This window comes from Athene cunicularia (genome assembly GCF_003259725.1).
Source record: "Athene cunicularia isolate RWA chromosome 2 unlocalized genomic scaffold, athCun1 chr2_part1, whole genome shotgun sequence".
Taxonomy (NCBI): Eukaryota; Metazoa; Chordata; class Aves; order Strigiformes; family Strigidae; genus Athene; species Athene cunicularia.
This window is the reverse complement of record NW_020799095.1, coordinates 40,360,140-40,385,279: the sequence shown is the minus strand read 5'-3', so window position 1 is coordinate 40,385,279 and position 25,140 is coordinate 40,360,140. Positions and strand designations below refer to the sequence as shown.

General features: G+C 37.1%; 2 protein-coding genes across 6 annotated transcripts in view; one reads left to right on the top strand and one right to left on the bottom strand.

Annotated features, from left to right (window-relative positions):
- Positions 1 to 9,964, top strand: part of PFKP (phosphofructokinase, platelet) — a 40,015-nt gene extending 30,051 nt beyond the window's left edge. Inside the window, exons 15-22 of one of the 4 annotated variants that reach the window (XM_026841749.1) lie at positions 135 to 287; positions 4,020 to 4,184; positions 5,327 to 5,388; positions 6,390 to 6,501; positions 7,999 to 8,098; positions 8,432 to 8,437; positions 8,746 to 8,851; positions 9,431 to 9,964. In XM_026841749.1, the coding sequence (XP_026697550.1) occupies positions 135 to 287; positions 4,020 to 4,184; positions 5,327 to 5,388; positions 6,390 to 6,501; positions 7,999 to 8,098; positions 8,432 to 8,437; positions 8,746 to 8,851; positions 9,431 to 9,584 (858 nt within the window). In that variant the 3' untranslated portion in view covers positions 9,585 to 9,964. The remainder of the gene's footprint in view (positions 1 to 134; positions 288 to 4,019; positions 4,185 to 5,326; positions 5,389 to 6,389; positions 6,502 to 7,998; positions 8,099 to 8,431; positions 8,438 to 8,745; positions 8,852 to 9,430) is intronic. The other 3 variants (XM_026841751.1, XM_026841748.1, XM_026841750.1) reach the window with 3 other exon arrangements.
- A 628-nt stretch (positions 9,965 to 10,592) lies between these two features.
- PITRM1 (pitrilysin metallopeptidase 1) overlaps positions 10,593 to 25,140 on the bottom strand; it is a 29,299-nt gene continuing 14,751 nt past the window's right edge. The window contains exons 12-25 of one of the 2 annotated variants that reach the window (XM_026842505.1): positions 23,971 to 24,109; positions 22,752 to 22,868; positions 21,465 to 21,597; positions 20,660 to 20,780; positions 19,792 to 19,868; positions 19,292 to 19,457; positions 19,067 to 19,167; positions 17,965 to 18,085; positions 16,321 to 16,392; positions 15,391 to 15,503; positions 14,732 to 14,857; positions 13,338 to 13,483; positions 11,660 to 11,762; positions 10,593 to 11,048 (exon numbers count right to left, since the gene is read on the bottom strand). In XM_026842505.1, the coding sequence (XP_026698306.1) occupies positions 10,955 to 11,048; positions 11,660 to 11,762; positions 13,338 to 13,483; positions 14,732 to 14,857; positions 15,391 to 15,503; positions 16,321 to 16,392; positions 17,965 to 18,085; positions 19,067 to 19,167; positions 19,292 to 19,457; positions 19,792 to 19,868; positions 20,660 to 20,780; positions 21,465 to 21,597; positions 22,752 to 22,868; positions 23,971 to 24,109 (1,629 nt within the window). In that variant the 3' untranslated portion in view covers positions 10,593 to 10,954. The remainder of the gene's footprint in view (positions 11,049 to 11,659; positions 11,763 to 13,337; positions 13,484 to 14,731; positions 14,858 to 15,390; positions 15,504 to 16,320; positions 16,393 to 17,964; positions 18,086 to 19,066; positions 19,168 to 19,291; positions 19,458 to 19,791; positions 19,869 to 20,659; positions 20,781 to 21,464; positions 21,598 to 22,751; positions 22,869 to 23,970; positions 24,110 to 25,140) is intronic. The other variant, XM_026842503.1, reaches the window with a different exon arrangement.

Sequence of the window (25,140 nt, the reverse complement as noted above, 5' to 3'; positions counted from 1 at the left end):
CCCCCCAAATAATCTCACCAATTGTATTTACTTGGGCCAATGGACAGTCAAATTTACCATCACATGCAAGGAGTCATAAGCAGAGCAATCCAAAGACGAGGAATGTATCACTCATACTTGTACCACTGCTTCAGGCCTATGAAAGTTGTCTGCAGCTATACGAGGCACGTTCCTGCTTTGAGGAGTTTTGCGTACCTATCTGTGTGTTGCCTGCTACTATTAGCAACAATGTGCCAGGCACAGACTTTAGCATTGGTGCCGACACTGCCTTGAATGCTATTGTGGAGGTAAGACTGTGTATCTTTTAAAAGTTAAGACAATAAAATGCATAAGATGAGGATACCTAAAGACCTAGTTACTAAATAATTCAGTTACTGTAATTTTCCTATGTTTTATAGCTAAAATGTTTTCCAAGACTGATTAAAGATAGAGCTTATAAAAATTAATTTCATTGAATGTTTAACTTCTGGGGATTCTGTTTTGCTATCTAAGACTGCTGCATTAGTGCTTAGGGCATTTTCTTTTACTGAGAATAAAATATTTTGCTTGGTTTGATTTTGTTTTATATCTTGTGTAGCTCTTCATCATAACTTAGGTGAAAGAAGAAAGCACATGTTTTATAAATAAATGCCACATTTATTGCATGGGCTGATGACTGAGCTCAATGCAGTAGAGCATTTTAAGTACATGGTTAACACTAAATACACGAATAATCCCATAGACTGCATTAGGCTTAATATATATAAGTGCCTATAAATGCATGCATAGTATAAGCGGTTCAGTGTGTCGCTGTTGCTAACTAAACAATATGAGGCCAGAACTTACTGTGAGTGAGTTTTCCATTTTAGTCAGAACAATCACTTTTCTAGTTTTAGTCTGCCATAGCTTTTTCCCTTGGGTACAACTGCTATATTTCAAGTTCTTTACTGTCCTACAGAGTCTGCTGTAGCCACACAAAAGGGAATTGAATTCAGGTCTAATGCAAACAAATTAGTAAACCTCTGAACAGCTCTGGGTTTTATCAAACCCCTTGTTATCGATCCACCTAACTAATTATGAAGTAGTTGGCCAAGAAAGTCAAAATAGAGTTCCAGGGCTTTGAGAAACACAGGTTTGTTTTTCTGCTCTGATACAACGTTATTTATTTATATAGAGTGAAAAAGCTCCAGCAGATAATTGAAAGACCTGTGTCAGAATATACTATGGCCTGGTCTTCATGAGATGCAATACAGCATCCCTGGGGCAAAGATGACCTAAGATGTAGTGTGGGTAAATAGTATCGATATGTTCATAGGCAGGAAACGGGTACTTTTACCAATCCATGAGCTGGTACCTGCTTCTCTACTTGTATAAATGTCAGGCTAAGTCTGATAATTAGGACTGATAACACTTCTAACAGGTACCTGTAAAAATGAAAACATGGAAACACAATGGAGAAAAAAATTATCGCATATATTGCTGCTTCCTGTCCTTACTAGTAATTTTAATTGCAATTTGTACGACTTTCAGTAATTCAGTAAAAAAGAAAAGCGGTTGTATCTGTTGAATTTCATTATGGTTCGAATGCTTAGTTTATGTAAAAAAAGAACACTTGATTTGGTGAAGTTCTGAATATCAGATTTTTCATGAAGCTGTCTCAGTTCATATGAAAGCTCAAATACCAGTGGAATTCTGAAGAGTACTCAAAAACATCACCATGCCTTCATGTTCAAAACTTCTGAAACCTGCATCAGGTGTTTGAACTTTGGTCATTCCAGCCTATGGAGTAGTATATGATTTAATGATTCTTTAAAATACATCTGTGTCATTTTTGTATCTGGGTATTTCTGGCTCAGTCATTCTGAGAGAGCAAGAACAGTAGAAAGTTTCTATTGTGTCTTTTGTATAGTCAAGGATAGAAATCCTTCTGAATAAATCTGAAGTGAGCAATCCCCAAAGCAACTATTGATTTGCATCCTTGCTTAAAACCTGGAGCTTCTCAAAAGGCAGAAAATTTCATTCTACTACCAGAAGCCTGAAAACGTTTTTTAGAAAGCTTGTAGTTTACAAATATTTTAGGTCTCTCAAAATTAAGGAAATCTTTGCATTCTTCAGTGTCTGAAGCTAAGGTGTTTTGGTTTGGGTGTTGTTTTGTTGTTTGTTTTTTTTTTAATAACGTAAGCTAAACACATATCCCTCCAGTTCCAGGCAGCTTTTAAAAAATGTGTTATAAGTGCTTCAGTGCTGCACCTGCCACTATTAAAAGTAATGGGGATTTTTATAACTTTATTACTGTTTACCATATGCCAGAAGCCAGTATTTTGCAAAAATTCTTATGAAACCATATCTGGAAGGGGAAAATAAAGTGCTTGGGGACATTGTAAAATCCAAGGCAGGTAAAAGAAGGCATCATTTGGAAAAAATGATTGAAGTTCAACATAAGCTTTTGTGATGTAGTTTGTTATGGATGTGCTTTCTGCTTAGGATAACAGAATGTCAATCCATATGCTAAATAAATTTGAATTCTGCACTTGTGTGTGTACATGTGTGTGTATGTATACGTATAACATGCACATAATGCAAATATATACATAAAATACATACAAATGAAACTACATGTATCTTTTAGTAGCTGGACCTAAATAAATACACTGGTTTTAGACCTTCAGTGCATTAAACATTATGTTAGAAGTTCTAGTTTTTTATTGTTTTTAAGTTTTCTGACATATCAATTCATTATTTGTTCTGTGCTCTCTTAGGTGTATTTTTAAAGACTGTATTGATCACAGTCTTAATTTCAGCTTGGAAGTATTATTTTCTGTTAGCTGAATGAAGGTTCTAGTTATAAATATCTGTGAAACAGAAATACCTGAAATATTACAGCATCTGCAATTACACATTAAGAAAAAATCAGTAAGGCATGGGGATCTTTTAATATTATCATAATTCAGGTTTCAAGATAATGAACTTCTCAGGTACTTTTATTTCTCTTTTTTTACTAAACAGCTGGTGTAGGGATGGTACATCACCTTCATAAAGTTCTTATCACCAAATGTGGTATAACTGGTTTATTTATTTTTAAGACAAAGGAGGAAATAGTATCTTTTTATTTGCTTTCTGAAAGGAAAATACATTATCTGATTACTTTTAAATAACTGAATGGTAAAAAAATTAATTCTAGGAAATTAATTTATCAAATAGCTTTTTGAGTATTATTAAAATCTGTAGATACATAATAACCTAGTTCCTAGATTTCTACCTTTTCCTAAGTTTCCTAGGTCCTACCACATTGGAGTTTTTCCTCTGTTGTCCCCCAGCAATCTTAGGCAGCTCTTATAAATTTGGTGTTAATTGGTGGCATGTAAGCAACAGATCTCTTTGTAGAGGACATTTGTGATGCTGCTCAGAGTAAAATGCAAGTGAGGATTGCAGTCTTTGTATATCAAGTATGTATCTATTCATAGAAAACCCAAAACATTAACAAAAATTCTCCAGTAGTGCTTGAAAGAATTATATCTATGTGGATATGACTATTGTAAAGTAAAGAATAGGGCAGTACGTGCTCAGGACTTTTAAGAAATTGTAACTGTTAAATGTGGTTGGCAATTCAGTGAATTTTAAAATCAGTATTAAGAAGAAATAAACTCTTCAGTAATGAACAGAGTTAAAGCAGAGAAATTTACTATATCAGATCTGATTAAAAAGCTCCATTATATCTATTTGTATCTGTTAGAAAACTATCACAACTTTTAATTTCATGCCCAAACCAAAATTAATTCTTGTTTTAGTATTTGCAGGAAGCAAATAGCTAAGAGTTGATATTAGCAAAACATTTTGACTGTGGTGTTCAATGTATGATTTATAATAATTCCTTTATTTGGTTATTATAGTCGAATGGGTTATGCTATTTTGTGTTTTTTTTAAATGTATTTTTTGTAAAATCTTTAAATCCTTCTACCAACACAAAGTTGCATGACATATAAAACCATAAAAATTCAGACTTTTTTTATTTAAACTTGCAATATCTTGTCTTTGACTAGACATGTGATCGCATCAAACAGTCAGCCAGTGGTACCAAGCGTCGTGTATTCATCATTGAGACCATGGGAGGTTATTGTGGTTATCTGGCTAATATGGGGGCCCTTGCGGCAGGAGCTGATGCTGCTTATATCTTTGAAGAACAGTTTGATATTCGAGAGCTCCAGGTATACATCATTAGAAATGTTTTCCTCATTTTTAGGTAGATCCTAAAATTGTTGTACATATATATAGCATAATGTGTGTATTTGAAGTAGATGTCTCGTGTAACAAAGTCAAAAAAACCACTTTAGATTGTATCTAAAAGCTATGCTTGTCAGTAGCACTTTGATTTAGTTCCAAGTTCTTCTGCCGTATTATATAAAGGAACATATACCCAGTTATTCTGGCATCAAGTTCAGTTAAATGACAAAATTATTGTATAGGACATTAAACATTGCTAGATTAATTGTTTCATTTTTATTCTTTTGACCGAAATTCAAATTACATGTAAATGAACAGACCTGGGCAGTTTTATGAAAAACAAAAATAGGGAAAAACAAGAAGGGAATACTTTTTCCATTATGATACTGCCTCATCTCATTGTTTTAAAAGGCTATTCAGGTCAGGAACTGAACAGTATGTAAGGTGCATTAGATACTGACTTTGATACCAGAGCTATTCAGAGCATGTTTGGAGGCATTACTAAAATAAAGATCTTGGGATTTAAGGATTACAGATTAGAGTGTAAGCTGATATGGTACTTCTCTACTATGAGGATTTTACACTTCTGAGGTAGCTGGTGCTAGCTGTGGTCACGGACAAATACTAAAGCTAAAAAGATAGAAATTTTTCCTGAAAGGAATACAGATGTGAAACAAATCATAATTCCTCCCCACTCATTTCTCAGTGGCTTATATTCTTCATGTCATATATGGGAGTACCAGCACCGCAGTACATCACTGTATCCATAAGAAGATTTTTGCAAGGACTGGGAGTAAGGGCAAGCTGTGCTCTTTTGTGGTAATTTCTATATTTTTATGTATATCGGGGTTATCCAACTTGATCTCTACCAGTATAGCATATGAAAACCAACTTCATGTTGCTATTAAAATCAGTTATTTGTGGTGTAGAGGAAGAAGTTAGTTTTAGCTGAAGGAGAATAGCCATACACAGTGTATTATCCTGGATCTCCAAAAACCTATTGGTCATCTGAATTTGCATGTAATACTTTGTGGAATACTTTACAGAAGTTCTCAGGATATGCAGGCTCATTGAAGTTATATTAGAGTTTCGTATGTCTTGTTAAAAATACTTCTGGTGTTTCTAGGCTAATGTGGAACACTTGACTGAAAAAATGAAAACCAGTATCCAGCGTGGTCTAGTGCTGAGGTAAGCAACAGTAGTTTTAATAGAAGGTATCAGTGATGCTGAGCACTTCCAGCCACATAGGTTGTTTGGCCTCTAAAACACTCTTAAGTCTGTGTTCCTTGATTATTCCTTTAGCATGAGATTTTTAATAAAGCTGTTGCTCCAGAAGGCAATTCTGGGAGCTGTCTGGAAGCTCAAGTTCTGAACTTCCTTCTTCCTATGTAAATATATTTGCTCTATAACATTTTGTCCTATCTTCAGCCTATTTTCTCATTAGCTTTGTCTTGTAGATTCTTTCTTACTAAAGATAGTTTGAAAACTAGCACACATGTGTACAGATATAATATGGCCTTTACTATAAAAGTCCTGCTTAGATTTTAGGAGATAACACAAAATAAAATATGTTTCAAAAATCAAAACATTTAAAATATGTTGATCAGCATGTTTTAAGATTATACCTTCTTAGGCAGCCTGAATCAGGCTGTATCTTCTCTTTCTTGAGCATTTATTTTCAGTCTGTCAAATAGCAAAGGGCTGAAAAGGAATACTACAATAAGATGTATGAGGATACCATTATATTTGTTCAGGTTCTACTAATTATATGACTAGGGTGAAAAAATATCCTATGATTGCAATATTGGTAAGGAACAGCTCAGGTACTATTCATTATCTGTGCTTTTATAAGAGGCAAAATGATGACATTGAGTGTTCGTGACTTCTTGTTTTAATGCAGGTTTTCTTCTGCATAATTAACTTGTCAGACCTAAAATAATATTTTTTACTACTTTATTTAACAATGAATTTCAAGTGACCTCTCAGTGATGTCAGTGTAATAAAAGTAATGCAGACTTCAAAATCATGACCATGTTACATGGAAGTGAACATTTGTGATTAGTTGAAAATATCCAAGCTAGGATTACTGGTTTTAAGAAAATGGCAAAACATTTGTCATTCAGTAGCTGTAAAGACATCCACTACTTAATAGTAAATTTCCTAACTGTATCTGGCCTTCTTTATTACAGAAATGAGAATTGCAATGAGAATTACACAACTGACTTCATTTATCAGCTGTATTCTGAAGAAGGAAAAGGAGTGTTTGACTGTCGAAAAAATGTATTGGGCCACATGCAGCAGGTAAAAATGACCTTAAAATTACAGACAAGCTTAACTGCATATGAACAAAGAGCATACTTTTTTCAAGCATTTCAAGCAAGTCAAATTTGGGATTAAATTAAAAAAACAAACAAACAAACAAACAAAAAAAAAAACAAAACACCAAACTGGATTTTTGTTTGTAGGTAACTCTAAAGTTTTTGTTAGCATTATATTTTATGGCAATTCCTTCCTAAAAATCTAGGGAAAAAATGCATTAGGTTCTTAATGATTTTCATTTTTATTCCTCTCCTGTCTATATTAATGAACAATTATACTTTTTAAAATAAATATCACAGCTATCTTCTTATTATTGTAAGATGTCCTTAGAACACACTTATCTGCCCGTCTGTAATGTATCTGGTTTCTAAACCCTGAGAGATACGAGATTTCATTAAGAAAGTATGTGCCGATGGATTGTTCTTGTAGAAAAGACAGTAGTGAGCCACTCCTTGTGGTCTTTGTACCTTGCGTCTCTTTATCTCACTATACTGCTTGTTAGTGGACAAACAGTAAGTTTCTAATTAGGCTACACTAGTCACCAAGGCTGAGGTAGAGTAAAAAATACATGTACAGCTAAATTCCTTGAGTACTAGTAGTGAAATTACTCCCTCTCCTTTTAAGTCATTTTAAGTTGTATGTATATTCCCCTTACTCATATATTTTTAGATTATTCAATGCTGAGGTTGGCACTTCCTCCATAAAATTTAGCAAAGTTTATTTTGAAGGTTCAAGACCAGTATTAGTCAAACAATCTATTTGGAACTATTTGGAACTACTTCACATTATTTCAGTCCCACGTGCTGCATTGAAGCTGGACAGAAAAGTCACTTCATATAATATAGACAGAGAATTAAAAAAAAAAAAAAACCAAAAAACCCACACCAAAATTACGTGTTCCCAGAACTATATAAAAGCTGCTGTAATATGTGGAAAGCAAGCAGCCTCCCCCAAAAACCAAACCCAAACACCAAACCAAAAAGCAATTCCTAGTCTAGGAAGTCCTAATGCAGTTTTTTCATCTTAGTATCACATACACATCATTGTGGCCTTCCTCATTGTAGCTGCAGTGGAGATCTGTGCTTCCCAGATTAGTCTCAGCACTAAGGTTTCTTAGGCTCCTTCTGACACCCCTCTGTCAACAGTTTTCCTCGTTTCTATTATGTTGAAACTAGGTTGCCCTGTGGCAGTGTGACAGCTGGGCAGTGCTTAATGATCAGCACTAAAGGAAAGTGGAAGAAGGGAAAGCAGTGCCCTCTTGTTTATCAAAAGTATTATTGATTCAGTAAGAATTCTACAGGTGCTTAACACAAATTTTAAATGTTTTAGCTTGATTTGTGTGGTGGGGTTTTTGGTTTGTTTATTTGTTTTTCTGAATGGGGGAAATGGAGATAAGAGCAGGCCACAAACAGAGATGACGAAATAAAAAGATACAAATACTAGTTGGATAACTAAACTAACCTACAAATTTTCACATAGGGTGGTGCACCTTCGCCATTTGATAGAAACTTCGGGACAAAAATTTCTGCAAAAGCTATGCAGTGGATCTCAAAAAAACTGAAAGAAACCTACCGAAAAGGTGCAGAAATATTTGGTGCTCTTTCTTGTTACTGTCTTTGATTAGCTATTGATATATGACTACTCTACTATGCAAACATGAATGTATACTAGTTTGTTAGTCAACATACTTCTTTCCCTCATTTATGTTTTTATTATTCAGTAGTGCCTTGCTGTGCTTCCTGCTGTAAGAAGATATCCCCTCAAATGAGGTCAATAAATCAGATAGCTGTTTTCATGTCTTTCTTTAAAAAAATGCTAGTGTGATTGCAGTTTTTCATGCATGAAGGAAATGATGGTTATATAGTTACATCTGTTCTTCCTTTTTGTTTCATGGTGGCTACATGGGAGACAGAAGAAGGTAATATGTCTTCTTTGGGAATTTTTGTAAAGCATTTACTAAAATCTAATTTAAAACTGGATGTTAAAATTCAGTCTTATTGTTGCTTAATTGCACTGTATTTTACCTGCTAATCACCAAAGCTAAACTAAAAAAGTGAAGATCACTTAACCCAATTAAAGTACTAATTGATGTTTTATCATTACACTGAATGTTCAGTAACTGGAATTAAGCTATGTAAGCTTCCTATTCAGTTTAATTACAGAAAAAGGGTATTTGCCTTTACAAGTGTGATTAAGAAAGATCCTGAATTATTTAATTCTTTTTAGGAAAAATATTTGCCAATACCGATGACTCAGTCTGTTTGCTGGGAATGCGTAGACGCAACCTTGTTTTTCAACCTGTGGCTGAGCTCAAGACTGAAACAGACTTTGTGTATGTATACACTGCTTACATTTTAAACATCTCAACACAGGCTTCCTTTCACCACATCAAAGGAGTAACTTCTCCCCAGTGCTGACACACAGCATTTACCAACTGTTTTACTTCACTTTTTGTTGGCCTACATTCAGCCAGTGATTCTCTTTTTGATTGTTCATTTGTCTTTTCTAACAACACCCTTCATGCTTTATCTTCACCCTCCTTGTACTTTGAAATCGTTCATTATGAATTCTGGGACTCCACTGTTCTTTTAAATAACTATCTCATAATTGTCTTTGCCCTAATGCCTACAGAATTACTTTACTTCTGGTACAAAGTAGTGGGACAGCGCTTCTTTGCTAAATTTGGTATTATGCTTACCTATAAAGCACATCTTCCACTAAAGTCCATTCATTCCTTCAATATTCTGCCCTTATTTCTCCCCATTTTGGGTCAATATTTATATCCTGCTATAACTATCAGTATCTGACCCTATTTATAAGGAAGGTTATGTACTGTTAGTATTGTCACATCTGTTTGTTTCTGCCACTGAGTAAACCACCTTATCCTTTTTTCCCACCACACCTGGTACAGACACAGGATTCCCAAGGAGCAATGGTGGCTGAAGCTGCGACCACTGATGAAAATCCTGGCCAAGTACAAGACTAGTTACGATGTTTCAGATTCAGGCCAGCTGGAGCACGTTGCTATGCACAGCCCCAAGGAAGCAGAAACTGGAGCCATCTGAAGACATCACTTTTAGGTTACAGTAATAGATGCACATTGTGAGTAACAATGCTTTAGAATCGTTACAGCTTTGTTTTGTAACATTTAAATTATTGTACCAGCACTTTATGTGAAACAAGATATTCAGATGTCACAGGTTTTGTCCTGTATTTGTTACATTTGAAACAAACCCTAGCATCTAATAGATAAGCACCATTTACTGATACAACCCTTAAACAGTTAAGTGCAACACTGTTCTATGCACTCTGTAAGTTACTCATTACTGCACTTTGTTTCAGAGTACTTACACCCAAAAAATAAGTGTAGATGGCTAGCTTTGTGTTGAGTTACAGGATGTGCTTAATGTATCTGAAGTGAAATAAAATACTGTTGCAAACATCATGAGTTGTCAGAAATTGTATTGACCTGCTTTTGAACAGATGAAAAGTCACAGCAGGGCAAGGGAAAACTGGTTGTTGTTGCTTCTTCAGGATTAGGCTAGAAGTCAGGAAACTTTCTCCTTCTACAGGGATGATAAAACTGTTTTTGGATGGGGGCACTTTAATAACTTGAGATTCAGAAGACCATAATCTGGTCCTTGCTTCATGTTTCCTTTCTCTCAGTTTCTTCAAGTCTTAAAAAAAGCCCATAATGATGAAAATGGATAAAGCTTAATTTTTGAAATTAGGCTGACAAGCACAGTCAAAAATGTTTCCTCATGCCATCTTATCTGTTAACTAGACCTTGACAAACAGTTAAAGACAAGACTGTGTCATATCAAAATATGACAATGGTGCCCAAACTGGCAAGGTAAGTTGAAAAAATACCCTGTACCCCTAATTCATTAGTGATTTGCCCACTGCCCTGTAATTTATCACAAACTTGGCTTGATGGGAGGTGGAATGTACTGACACAAAGCTCCTCTACCTGTTGGTGGCTTACACAAAGGAAGCTGGAATTACCACACCAAAGAATGAAATCTGTCAGTATGAGATAGAACAGTTCTTTATATATCCAACAGCAGACATGATTTCAAACAAACACAATTTAATACTCTAGAGTTTTACATATACAAAAATATTTAATTTATATAGTATTCATATGTGATTGGAGGAGTGAGTCTTCAGTAAAATATTATGGTCTGTCTGCCATACAGAACATGTAATTCTTGCTCCAACTACTGCATGGTTAAAATTTTTCACATAGTTATTTCAAGAGAGACAGCTTTTAACTGGTTTGTTGGACATTGTTAAAAGCAGCAATGAACTTATGTTCATTCACAACATGAACTTATGTTGGACCATAACACTATGAAAAGTTACTTTAAAATCCTAATTATATAGTCACACACATTTGGCTTGTTTTATATTAGTTTGGATGTTCAGCAGCAATTCATCGTTTGACCCATGAGGGATCTTTGGTGATATCTGCATTTTCTGGGCCAAGTACAGCTTGACCACGAGTGCTCTTCCCAACTGCAAGATACCTGCAAGAAAACACAGAAGCAAATGAGAAGCTGCTGCATTCAGTTACCCGTAACTCTGCTATACAAGTTAAAAACATTCCCATTTCAGGAAAAAGTACTGTTTGATACATATACCCCTTGTTTGAATTTACAGCATCTTTCGGATTTACATTTTTTCCCTAGTCATCACAATATAACAGTCGCCTAAGGCATGGCCCTAACTAGTTCTCTCCTTAACCTTGTATTCTTTAGTAGTGGAGTTCTTAAATCTCAAGTGGAATTCAGAAGTCTAAAAAAGCACAAAATGTTATGATTCTATAAGAACCAGCTCATACAGTTACAGGAGCTGGATGTCCGAGTACACTCCAGACATTTTCTGGGCCCTTCAAAAGTAAAGCAAACATCTCCCACAAATTCAGAATGTAGGGGGGAGTTACATCTGCTAAAATGCAACAAGCAGGATGTAATTAACATTTCTTTCTAGGTTACAAAAGCAAATAGTGAAAGCAGTACAAAAGGCCAAGACAAGAAATCCAGTTTATTACGATAACTTTCAAACTGCTTTCTTCTTCAAATTAGGTTTTTGTTCTATTTTTCCAGTAAATACTTTCAGAAATTGAGCACAGACTTACTTGTTTGATACATCAACCAGGTTATCACTGCTGACAGCAAAAAGTTGTTCTCTGTGGGACTGCTTCATTTCATCTGAAATCCCATATAAGAAATGATCCATTCCTAGAGGAAAAAAAAACACAAAACAAGAAGAGAGACTACCATCAGGCCATTGTTCTGAGATAATATCTGTTAACCAACTGTCAAAGGTTAGAACTGGGTAAATTAATTTTCTGAGGTAGTAAGTTTCCTATTTACGGAAAAAAAACCCACACTCCTATTCTGGCAAGTGATTTAGTTTGTCAAAAATCTAAATGTGACAGTGGTCCAGGAAACCTAAACAAGATTCATTCTAAAGAGTCTCAGTACTTTCTAACAACATTTTAGCCAAACTGCATTTCATGAAGCTTCTATTTTTACTGTGGGTAATAACAACAAACTTAAAATTTCCAATCAGTTGTAACATACATGCAATACAAAAGTTTGATCATCTTTTTGTGCTACACAGACATCTGCATATGAAAGCTTTAATACTTTTGTTGGAATACTTGCCTACAGTATCTTTGTACTAAAATTAGTATTACAGGTCTGTGAACAAGAAGAGAACTCCAAAATAATCAAAGAAAAGCTTTTTGTCATGCAAATAATCATGGGAAAAATAGTGGCTTGGGAGGGCATCTGTCAACTAGTCCAACCTCCTGCCCAAAGCAGGGCCACCTTCTAAGGTAAGGTTGTTCAAGTCCTCCCATAGGGCCGAATGATCTAATTAACAGTAGTATGAAGGGACAGGTATTTCTCTCTGCAGCACTTTCCAGCCTACTGAACAATGTTCTTCTATTCAGTGTTTCACTAAATTTGCCACAGCTCTGTTAAGATGCCTGTTCAAATACTGAAGAATGTAAATCATTACTCTCACAAACACCAACATTCAATAAGCATGCACTTCACCCATAAGCATCGAGAACTGATTACCTTTTTTCCATTGCCCAGACCAAAACCAAGTTCTGTCAGCTTCCTTTTAAGTTTTTCTTGTTTCATAAGTTAATGCTAATACAAGTACATATTAAAATAATGCTAATTTTAATCTTCATGTATATAGGAAGGAACGTATCTTAACTAGAGAAGTTTTGCACTGAAATTAAGCTGAGAATAGGGGAAGGAGGAAAAAGCAAGGAAAGTGAAACAACATGTCAGCAACTGAAAAGATGGGAAGATAATACCAAGCCATCGTAGGTATGCAGATATGTAAAGAAGATAACACCCTCCTCCGTAGCAGACAGACTTTTATGCTTTAACTTCTTCAGAAAAAGTATGCACAAAAGGTTAGTCAATATGCATATTTATGTCTGGAAGATAATCCTTCAGCTTTTTTTAGATCAGACCAGTATTTATTTTTATTTGCTTGCATTTAATGCCCTTTCCAAGCCTAAAGTTTCTTTAATCTGCCTCCAGATCCTAGCTGTATTAACCTGACATCAAGGAGCAGTATGAATATGAAAACTTCAGTAGAGAGACTGAATGCATGAGGTACTTAGGAAAGGGGGCAGCTGGAACTGACTGTTTCATTGAAACCACAATTGTCTTACATCTATCAAGTATGAATTTTATCATATGATACAGCTGAGCAAACTATTTTCTTCCCTTTATTCTGAATTAAAAATAAATATTGGCAGTGCTGTGAGGCTGGTGAAAATATACCTTTATCTGAAGGAGCTACTGGTGCATCTACAGCAGCAAATACTGCTAGCTTAGCTTCATCGATATCTTGTTGTGTGAATTCTCCAGATTTGGCCCATTCAACTGCTTTTTCAAATGTTTTCAAGGTGGCTAATGAATTTGGGTCTCTTAGAAGAAGAAAAAAAAAGTAAAATTAATTATTTCAGTCTTACAAAATGAAAAACTAATTGCTTTGCTCTCATTCCATTCATAGTTTACTATCCATCACAGAAACATACATACATGGGGATTAAACTAAATGATAAACTTCCTTTTTATGTACAAAAAGAGGTTTTGGGGTTGTTTTTTTTGTTTTTTTTTTCCAGAAGTGTTATAAGCCAGGAATAGTTTGAATTTTAGATACCATAGGTGCAGCAAGTTCAGTTGCCTAAAAGTAGTTCGAAGACAGTGTGCAGAGAAAAAAAAAGATGGTAAACCAGGACTGTTTACAATGAGCTATCAATCTGCTGCAACAGCTTAGTATGCATAATTGTCATTAATATCAACAATAGTAATACTTATGATATGCCATATCTTCTCTAAGTTGCTTTTCCTGCTACACATGCTTTTGCTCTCTGTAAAACAGGTGCAACAGGTTAACTACTACTGAAATACTAACCAGGACAAGTTCTACCATGTTGAAGCTTCATAGCAAGGCAAGGCTGCTCACTTTTTAGCTAGGAATCCTGACCAAGTACTGTGCTATACTGCCTTTGGTCTAGCAAAATGATTTAAGCCAGGACTCTATGTGACATTTTTAGTGGGGATTATAACTAGTCTTTAATACCTCCCATCAAATTACTCAAATTTCACTCAAAAGCGCTTTGGTAAGACCAATGCAAGGTAACTGTTCTGGACTGCTAAAAAAGTGGAAAAGGAGAAAGTAGTTCTAGCTCATCACCAGCAGTGCTTTCTGCTGAATCTCTGATAATTCCAGCCAGTCACCAAAGGAAGCTGCATATTTCCAGTCTCAGGACCTTAGGGAACAACATTCTACTTCCTAGTCTAAAATTGAGACTAGTCTTGAATTCCCTTTCTTAGGGCCCCCTCAACCCAGGAAGAAACAAGTGAAAGCGAATTTTACTTAAATCTGGTACCAAGACAGTAAACTTCTAAGCACCAAGACACAATAATGGTTGCTACCACCAAAGATAAATTAGGCTTTCCCAAGGACAGAAACCAGAGAAAACAAGAAGTTATTATATACCTTAAGCAATTAATCTCAACATCATCAGCACCGAATCACTTTCTGTTATTTTGTTCTTTTTGTTTCACTTAATTTTGAAAGAGCTACAACTAAGTCAAAAATAAGAAACATGCAAGTGTAATCAGTGCTCCCCTCAGACATGAACAGGAAAGAAGGAACCTACTGTTACCTGTAGGAGTAGAAAGTAAATATGCCGTTGTGACTAAGTTTAGCACCTCCACCATAAGCCCCTCCTTTCTCTCTGATTTCTCTATGTAAGAATTTAGCTGTCATCAACCGTGCAAGAATTCGAAGGCTGTGATGAGAGAAATATCAACAGCAAAGATGTTAAATGAATTGGACAACAGTAATATTCTCAGCTTCCTCTAAAGTTCACAAAGATCCCCATTTGCAATGCACTGTAATCTACAGCAGTAACTGTAATGTAATTGCAATAACAATACTTTATTTCATACTAGCTGAATAATGTGGTAACATCGTAAGAGTGGCACTGCTTTGGAACATTCCTTGACTATTTCCATTTATTTCACTTTAATGAAAAACTTTGTTATGTGCAATAGGATTGTCAACTCAGACACACCCAAGTATGCAGGGCTAATTATTTGCAAGTTAGAGGACAGTAGCCCCTCATTACTTAATCTCAGCATTTACTAAAACAGGGCATTTCTGGACCTACCCATGCAAAGGTTGCTCTGGAAAGATTTTGTGGCAATGCACTGCAAAGCATTTTCTATCAACACTCCATTTTCTGTGGTCAGCCTAACACTTTCCATTTTGTTTTGTGCTATGCAACACGTATAGAAGCTCCCTGCTGGTTCTGCATCCCACCTTGCATAGTCTGCAGCCATGTAGGGAACTGTTCGAATGCATTCTCCAACATAGTTCACTGGGAAGGGAAGTACGAAATGGGTCTTCATCTGGCATGGTTTGAAAGTAGGATCCTAAGAAAAAAAACGCATTATTGTCACAGTTAACAGAGATGAGACAATTTATCCATTTGAGAACTCTGGCTTTTTTGAGAACAATCAAATTTTGCCAAACATACAAACACACAAACATACAGACACAAGCTACACACAAACCCTGAAGCTGCCGCTTGACCTACACTGCAACCAGTGACATTTCCTTGTGCCCATATTAGCAATCCAGTACACAGAATGGCCTTGGGAAACTACAGTACATGGACACTGTACCTCAGCCACCCACCCCTGCATACCAGCTTCTCAGTTGTGCAAATCTTATATTATTACCAAAGAGTTTTGATGGGAATGCTTCCCCTGCCATGTCTTTACTTATGTCCACATTAGTACATGGTCATCACATCATATTTTAATCCATCTACTCTATTTCAGATATTGAAAACAGAATCAGAAACTGAAACCCACAAAAAATGCAATGTATTTACAAACAGCTGCAGCTATCTGAAATTCTGCCCTGCAAATTCAACCCTTCCTTACAGTCCCACTTCAAAACTTTTTTTTTTTTTTTTTTTTTTCCTGCACACAAGGATGTGGAGTTACCTAAATGATTTTCAGGCCAGAACCAAAAGGAAGATAAAAAAAAAAAGGTGACTCAGAGGAATTAAAGTTTGAAGGTGAGTTTAAGGAAAGAATCCAATCAGAGGGCAGAACTGAAGGGCACATTATGTTTCAGTGGTGTGTTCCTAAATTGTGAAAGAATCTGTAACAGCTTAAGATAGACCATTAGTATCAGTAACAGCCCTGTGATACCCATGTCCCCAACCAATAATGTACTTACATTAACTAGTTTTCTTGTGATCTGCAAACCAGTAAGCATTTCACTTCCCACAGGTTTGACTTCTGATGATTTCTACAAGAGACCCAGTACTCATATTAAAAAAGGATTTTAAAATTTAGAACAAGAATACTACAAATGCAACCCCCTACCACTCAAACCTCTTTGAAACTATCATCAGACCATGTCTTCACAAACATAAGCAAGCTTCTTGGTAACTTCATTATATCTAAATGCCCAAGCAAATGCCGAATAAATTTCTTCTCAAGAGTAATTTGGCACTGAAAGACACCAAGACTGAGATTAAATGAGGCCCAGAAAGTTTCAGACTATCATTTCCCTCATGGGTAGGAAACTGTGAGCTTATTCCAGTCTCAACAGAAATCAAGACAGATCTGCATATTGACAGAGCAGACCCTTTGTCAACTCTAGTGAATCAAGCACATTTTGTGCCAAATGTCCTGAACACTCAGATAATGAACCAAATTCCTATGCAACTGAGGAACTGCACATCATGCCCTATTTCCTTTTGGCCAACGTTTCAAGTAAAGCTCAGCTAAAAAAGAAATTACAGTTTTATGCAACAGAGAAAGGAAGAATTTTTTTCCACATCCTATGCAAAAGCAGTAACCTCAGGGTAAGGCTTGACAGATGATCTACAGGATTACTACTGTCTATTTTATTGGGTGAAGACAGCCTCTGTGGTAAAACACATGGCAGCTTATCACAGAGCTAACTTGCAAATTTCTCCAGACATCTTTGTATGGACATAATATATGAGTTCAAACAATTGGCCACAACAACCTCCAGCAGCGCTACAGGCTTGGGGAGGAGTGGCTGGAGAGCTGCCAGTCAGAGAGGGACCTGGGGGGGTTGATTGACAGCCAGCTCAACAGGAGCCAGCAGTGTGCCCAGGGGGCCAAGAAGGCCAATGGCATCCTGGCTTGTGTCAGCAATAGCGTGGCCAGCAGGGACAGGGAAGGGATCTGACCCCTGGACTCGGCACTGGTGAGGCCGCCCCTCGATTCCTGTGTTCAGTTTTGGGCCCCTCACTACAAAAAGGACATTGAATGACTCGAGCGTGTCCAGAGAAGGGCAACGGAGCTGGTGCAGGGTCTGGAGCACAGGTCGTATGGGGAGCAGCTGAGGGAACTGGGGGTGTTTAGTCTGGAGAAGAGGAGGCTGAGGGGAGACCTCATCGCCCTCTACAGCTACCTGAAAGGAGGGTGCGGAGAGCTGGGGATGAGTCTCTTTAACCAAGTAACAAGCAATAGGACAAGAGGGAATGGCCTCAAGTTGCTCCAGGGAAGGTTTAGACTGGATATCAGGAAGTATTTGTTTCCAGAAGGGGTTGTTAGGCGTTGGAATGGGCTACCCAGGAAGGTGGCGGAGTCCCCATCCCTGGAGGTGTTTAAGAGCAGGGCCAATTTAGCGCTTAAGGATATGGTGTAGTTGGGAAATGTTGAGTTGATATTGGACTGGATGATCTTCAAGGTCTTTTCCAACCTAGACAATTCTGTGATTCTGTCTTTTCCAACCTAGACAAATCTGTGAATCTGTAATTTTCTCCTGATTGCACAGCAGTCTTTACACAAGATCAAGTCAACTGTATTTGATGCCCTAGTCACAAATGAAGTAATTTCTTACCTCAATCACATGAGGACGAACAGGTTTTCTCTCTTTTTTACTTCTAGCTATGCCCTTTATAAATTTCTCTACTTCTTTAGATGCTTCTGTTATCTGTTGAGGTGCTGCATTCACTGAACATCTGTTAAAAATACATATTAAGTTTTTGAATATGTTTTTATTTTCAGACAATCCTTTATAATTTTTCAGACAATCCTTTATAACAACTTTGTCTTCATACACATTTTCTATTAAATCATCAGAATGTTACATCTGCAGTCACTGATAATCATTATCACAGAAAAAAGCAAATCATAATCCACCATTTGATGTGAAAAAACCAAAAGTCACAGTTCAATTGCTTTTCTTTTCCTTGCCCAAAAACATCTTCAGACCTAAACTTTAGCAGTGGCTGTCAAAACATTTCTGTGCCCAGGACAGGACTACACCAGTTTTGAAAAATATATATGTCTCACAAAGAAACTAATGCTCTCTGTATTCTCTCTTTACAGGCAGACCTACCATGGTTTTGAACAGTACAGATATTTCCATAATTTCATTCATCTTTTCATGCTTTTCAAAACAAAACTTTGCAACTGATGGCACTTCTAATGGACCTATTTTTGGAACTAATTCTTCTGACACTAAACACCTTAAAATGCCCTCTTAATTTTTCCAATATATGCATAAAGCAGATTTCAGAATGTCACTATTTTCCTTTTGGGAGGAAAAAAAAAAATCCAAACCAAACTGTATTCTACTGTTACGATACAGTATATAGCATTTGTCTAATGGGCACCTTTAAGGGAGAAGAAGAAAAAAAAAAAAAAAGGCAGAATTTTGAGTCTTTCTGTATAATCTCACGGGCCATTTACACACTTTTGGTACAACAGTTACATATTAAATTTGCTCTTAAGTTTCTTCTACCCGTTAAAAATTGAATACGACATAGCTACCACACTGTAAACAAGGAGAATTTCAACTAATAACATTTTTGTAGTTTTTCCACATACCTCCTGTATCACAAAACCCCAGCACTCTATGAAGCACTGAGAAATGCACATTCACAGGCCATGGCCTCTCGTTAACTAAAATGCCTCTTTTCCTTTCAGCTAGAACTCACCTGATGTTGTCACTATTTAATAAATACTTCTTAATGCGTGGTAGTTTGCGCAGTATTGGTTTAATATCAGACATTTCTGCTATTCTCTTCATCAACTTCACCTGTGTGGGGAGGGAAGGCAGAAAGACTACAGGTTAAGCCAACAGAAAGACTTAGCAAAAATGAGCACTGTAATTCCAAAGTCAAGAATTTGAGCCTTGCTAAAGGATGCCATTAACTTTTCACCTGATCCATCCCACTGAACATTTCCTGCAGTTCTCCAGAGGGTGTAAGGTTTTTGCTGGCTCTAATAGAGGCATATAAATGCCCACAATCTGGAATCCCATTTGACAGCTCCTGGGCAGTCTTCTTAACCAGCACTCTGAAATGTTCTTCCTCCTCAAATCGTGGGCTGAAGAAGAGAAGTAGGTCTCTAAGTCTCACACAAAAGCACACCAATGGAATATATAAGACTGAATCATTCATCGTCCCAAGTTTAACAAAAAGCTTTTAAACTGCTGGTTCACCATTTAATCCACTATATAGTCATGAAAATTATGAAATACATCGGTTTAGAAACAGAGAGCCATTAAAGATACAGTTATGAAAAGAAATGACAAAGTAGGATCACTAAGAAGAGGAGAATGGTTGGGTAAGAGGGAATTAAAAAAAAAAAAAAAAAAAAAAAAGAGAGAACCCCAACACACACGCAAAACCACAAACAAATGAAACCCAATGTACTGTACTTGTTAAATATTTCACTCCATAAATGCATCATGTCTGGCAGATTTCTATCCAAGCACAAAGATGAAAAGAGCACACCCTAAAGGAAAAAAATAAAAACAAAACAAAAAAAAACCCTTCACACAAGACAGCCAAAGCAATGGCCTGAGAAATGCACAATAGCTTTTTATGAAAGTGATGCTATGATGCCAACCTAATGCTACACATCACAAAACTAATGCAGGCTGTGCTACTAAAATCAGAGCAGACCTGAAATGTGATTGTTCTTCACACAAAGCAAGCCTGTCAATTCCTCCTTTTCAACAGTAAGTAGCAGTTCAGAAACAGAATTTCTTATGTTTCATATCAAGTACAAATAAAACTGTTCTGGCAATGCACCTTTCTTCAGAGGAGTTCCTCTATTTCAGCACCAGGATCTGTAGGGAGCAGACCCCAGCAAGTCTAAGAAAGCCTTAAGAAATACTGCTAGGACTGTAATGCCCAATACTAAGATCTAATGATCTTGCAAACATTTCATGCTTCTGAACCACATTAACACTGATACACATGTTAACAGCAATTTCTATGTATAACACTTATACCATTCTGTCCTCTATCCTCTGCATCTAAATTCTTTTGTAGCACTCAAGAAATAGGGTGACAGATGCTAGTGAAGCATTGTCTTAAAATGGATAACCACATTGAGCACTTTCCCTATGACAAAATACTAAGTTACTGTAATTTTCAAATATGTATCTTACACAAAAAGGCACGAGTCCTTTTATATGCTGTTTTCAATGCACATTGTAGCTGACCTGGAAGCCCTGACTGACCCTTAACTACAGAGCTGTTACTGCAAGTGTAACATCTTGAAGTTTATGACTAATTTACCTGCTCATACACATCCAAATGTGAATCGTCTGGAATGATATGTGGGCTGACAGACATCCCACCTGTTTTTAGTTCCATTTTCTGGGCTTGTTCCCGGTAATCAAGTGCTCCACATCCCATCCTGCAAAAACCAAGAGATTTATTTCCATTTTCAGTATATGCCAAAACCAGGATCCATATGGCATTTGCAAAGTAGACTGTTTAGGCCAATACTAATTTAGCAACTAAACAATCTGGGGCATTATCAAGCAAACATAATACTTCACACCTTATAAATGTTTCACACCAAGCTTTTCAATTAAAGGATCCTATTAATTCAAAATGGTGTGTTAAAAAGTCTGCTTTATGTACAGGCTTGCTGCCAACATTCGTATGGAACTACACTGATAACATCACATAAGCTCTTATCACCAATAAAAAGAAAAGATTCCTCCCAGCCTAGGTCACTTGTTCTGCTCTGTGCCACTCCTTCCCCTATGATGAGGTCAATGTTTCTGTGACCACACGGTAAAATTAGACCAAAAATCTACCCAAGTGAAAACTTTAATTTCTGCTAGGCTATTTTTTAATTGTTCAGGGAATGCTTGTGCTGATGCTGGGGAACAAGGCAGAGACTGATGTAGAAGAGGAAAGGAGTTGGCAGCTCTGTGGGGAAGAGGGAAGACCATTGTTTCTGCAGGACACCAACTTACCAGCATTTCCCTTCTATAATGAGAACAGATGCTGAAATTATTAAAAGCAGTATTATTTCAGTAAGCTGTATTACAGCCTATTGCTTCAGCTTCTAAGAAAGTAAACCTCTCACTTTGTAATGACGTTGCAGAAAAGTGGCACATATGGTTTGAGCTCCTCCGGAAGCGTGTTCAAGCTGGAAACAGCTCTGAAATAAACCACCCCATTGGTTGGCTGAGGACAGTACTGGACAGGAATTTCATCAGCTAGGGATAAAAAAACAAAAGCAAAGAACAAACAACAGCTTCCTACTACAAACACATAGAAACAAAATAATTTCTTAGAAGATCTTCCCATTAAGAGTTATTTTCTGTTGGTACTTGAGCCACTTCTTGTTTAAACTTTGCACATTGCAGTGAATGCTGAAGGGGTTTTATTGTTTCTGTCCATGGTAAGGTAATGGACACTTGGAGAATTTGAAGGGAGAATTAATTCTGTTGTCAGAGATCACATTTTAGAGTTAACATTCAAATAAAAGAATGGTTATTTATTTAGGAACAAGCCAAGAAGTTTTTCTCCCTTATTTTTTGCCTTCATCATCTCAAAAGTTGAGGAAAGCACATTTCTGCACTGTACAGTCTCTCTAAGCTCAGGCATTAGTAGCTAGGCATTAGAATTTTCACAAAACCCAGGTCATTTTAGCATCAAAATTCTACAGTACTCGACAGTTGCTGGCAATTTTTGCAGGAAAGTGTCTATCAGAAATATACTAGAGCTGTATTACCTGCAAGATCTTGACAGAACTGTAACAAAACTGAGATCTACAATTTCTTGTTTCCTATCAATCCATGAGGTAGCCACTGGCAAAGAAGGGAGAAACCTGCACTGAAGTTATGAAGAATGACTTTTTTTTTCCCCCCCCCCCATGGCTCCTGTATGTTATATTCTGTAAAAAATGAGTAGGGAGGGAGAGTAGTAAGGAAGGCTTGCTGCACAAGCTGCCAGTAGTGCTGCACACTGGCTAAGTCTTTGGCAAGTGGGGAGATTGCTCAAGAGCAGCAGAGCACACCACCTCGAGACTCCTCCAGCTGCAGGGCTGGGCAGGCAGTGAGTAGGCAGGCGGCAGGGAACTTGCCTCAGGAGCCCTACTGCCAGACCCCTGGGAAGGGTGGGAGGCTGGACTGAGCTGAGAACAGCCTCACATCGCCCCTCAGAGATGACAGCAAGAAATATCTGCAAATCCACTACAAACCATCTATTGCAGAGGTGCTGGACTAGAGGAAAAGGACTGTAACTATGGGCAACAAAGAGTGAGCGCATATGCCTTGCAAAGAGCAAAAAGGAGCAACAGCTGTGCCAGCAGCTAGGGAACACTCCAACAGTGCTGCTCTTGTGAGGATGAAATAGTGGTTACACCAACCTGCGAGTGTTGTCTCCAGCACAGTGAATGGGATTTTGGGCTCAATGTCAGAAACTTGTAGAGCTGGGAGACAAGAGGTATCCTGAGGTTTGCTCTGAAGAGCCATTAATTCCAAACCTAGTAAGGAGAGCAGACTATCAGCTTGTCATTTTCAGCTTTTAGTGAAAGTGCTGTCAAAACCTACTGAGGTGATTAGAAAAACTCAAGAGTTTGAAGTTTAGAATTTTCTATCAATAATCTTTTCAAATATTTTACTGAAAAAAATTCTGCAGATTATCACATTGCAATAGCAAACAACACTCTATCTTTGCAAATTCTCCATCCAATCCTTCCTTCACATCCTGTTTACAGTAAGATGCAATTCAAAGCACAGAGTAGTGACATCTGTCAGCCTGTCCTGTCATCCAGCTCTGCGAAAGCCAACCCAGGCAACCCAGACCCTGCAGGCAAGAAGCTTCTTTACAACATATTCCCCCCAGTTCTTACTGAAGTGCTCTGTCAGTACATGGATGCAGCTAAACTGCTGTGTTTACATTTCTGCCTTTCAGATTCTAGCTGGTCACCTCTAAATACTCGCCAATTTATCACTGTAAATAGAAAGCCTCATCTGATTTTTCACTCCGCTATTCCCTGCCTAGTACCAAAGCTTCAGAAGATTAATGCCGCTTTTTTGGAGGATTTCTGTGTCTAGATCAGTGTTTTCACAAAATTACAAAACTCCCAAGGGTATCCAAGTTATTGTCCAGAGTACGTTAAACACAACATTATTTTTATAGTTGGCTTTTTAAGTAGAAACGATAAGAAAATTACAAAAATGTAAGTTTTATAGGAGCATGAAGATGACCTCACATGCTAAAAATAAACTGCTTAAAGGTAAATGGTAGAATTCATCTTGTACTTGGTGCAAGTTAACGGGGGAAAGAATAAGCACATCAATATTTTAAAACAATTTCCTTTCTTCTGCTCTACTGGAGACAGCAATCATTCTGGTTTTGAGAGTTAAAACTAATGCAATATACAAATCACACATTGTAGTATAGACACTATACTGCATAGCATCTTAACACATACACATGAACTTCCAACCAAAAAAACATCCCTTTCAGAGCAAACGCTGGAGAGTGCCTGAGAATATAAGATATTCTACAGAACACCAGCTAAAAAATTGGCTGTGTTTTTAAGCAGTTACCCAAATAAATATATGAAAAAACACATTAACCTTTTTCAAAGATTTGGGTTTTTTCTTCTTCAGAAAGAGCATTGACCTTTTTTTGCAGCTTTTCTGTTTCCATTTTTGCTTGTTTATCATGGTAGTCTTCCTCTGGACTCATTGACAGAGTCAATCTATGTGGATTATCCTGCAGAAATATATCCCAAAACAAAGCATTATTAATTTTGAGGGCAACTTCCTCCTAGTTTGCCTCAGATTATTGCTTCATCAGCAGGAGATAAAAAGTCTGTGAATCATTTGGCTTGCATATTATCAAAAGTATCACAAACATGCAATTCGAACTCTTCATTTCACACAGAACAATCTGATACAACGGTGGGGAAGAAAAGCAGCTTCCCACAAGAACAAGCATGAACAACCTTCTGTGAAATTTTAGTATAGAGTCAGAATCCCTCAACAGCACACAGTACTCATTAGTCTAATTAAATCAAGGTTAAACAACTGTACAAAACACTACAGACCTGCATGCCACAAGTTTTATCTGAAGAATGTTCTAAGGTAGGGAAACTGGTTAAATGCAGGAGGGTTTCATTAAACACCTCTTTCAACCTGCCCAAGCTTGAATGCACGGAGATCCTATATGATGTAAAATGTGCATGCCTTATCCTGCTCAGAAATGCTTTACGTCAGCTTTGCTACCAGAGAACTCCATGCATTACACAAGTGTCACAACAGCTGTTGTGTCACAACTGCTCTTTGTTTATGCCAGACTGTGGAATTTTAATAACAAAATTACTCAAGCAGCTTCCATTTTATAGAATACTGGGAGGCCAGTCAAAGATGGTGACCTCAAAAATTGACCGTTTCAAAGCAGGAGTCAAACAGCAACATCTGTCACTGACAGACACTGCCAATAATTTGGGACAATGTAAATCAGATTCTGTTTTGAGTTTATCTCCTCTGTGCTTATGTGGAAAGACTATGGAAACCCGACTGACTATAGGGTTGAAGAGGGAAATGCAAAATTAACCGAGTAAAATGGACAGGGTGAACAGCATTCTCTCCCTTGCTCCTGGCCTTCCTGCTTTATTAGCCTCCAGGCACAGTGTATAACAGTGTATTATTTTCTGATATAAGAACATCTAACTATTCTCATTACTTCCTACTGAGTCATGTCTTTGCTTTAGCCCCCTCATCAGAGCTGCACAGTAAAGAAAA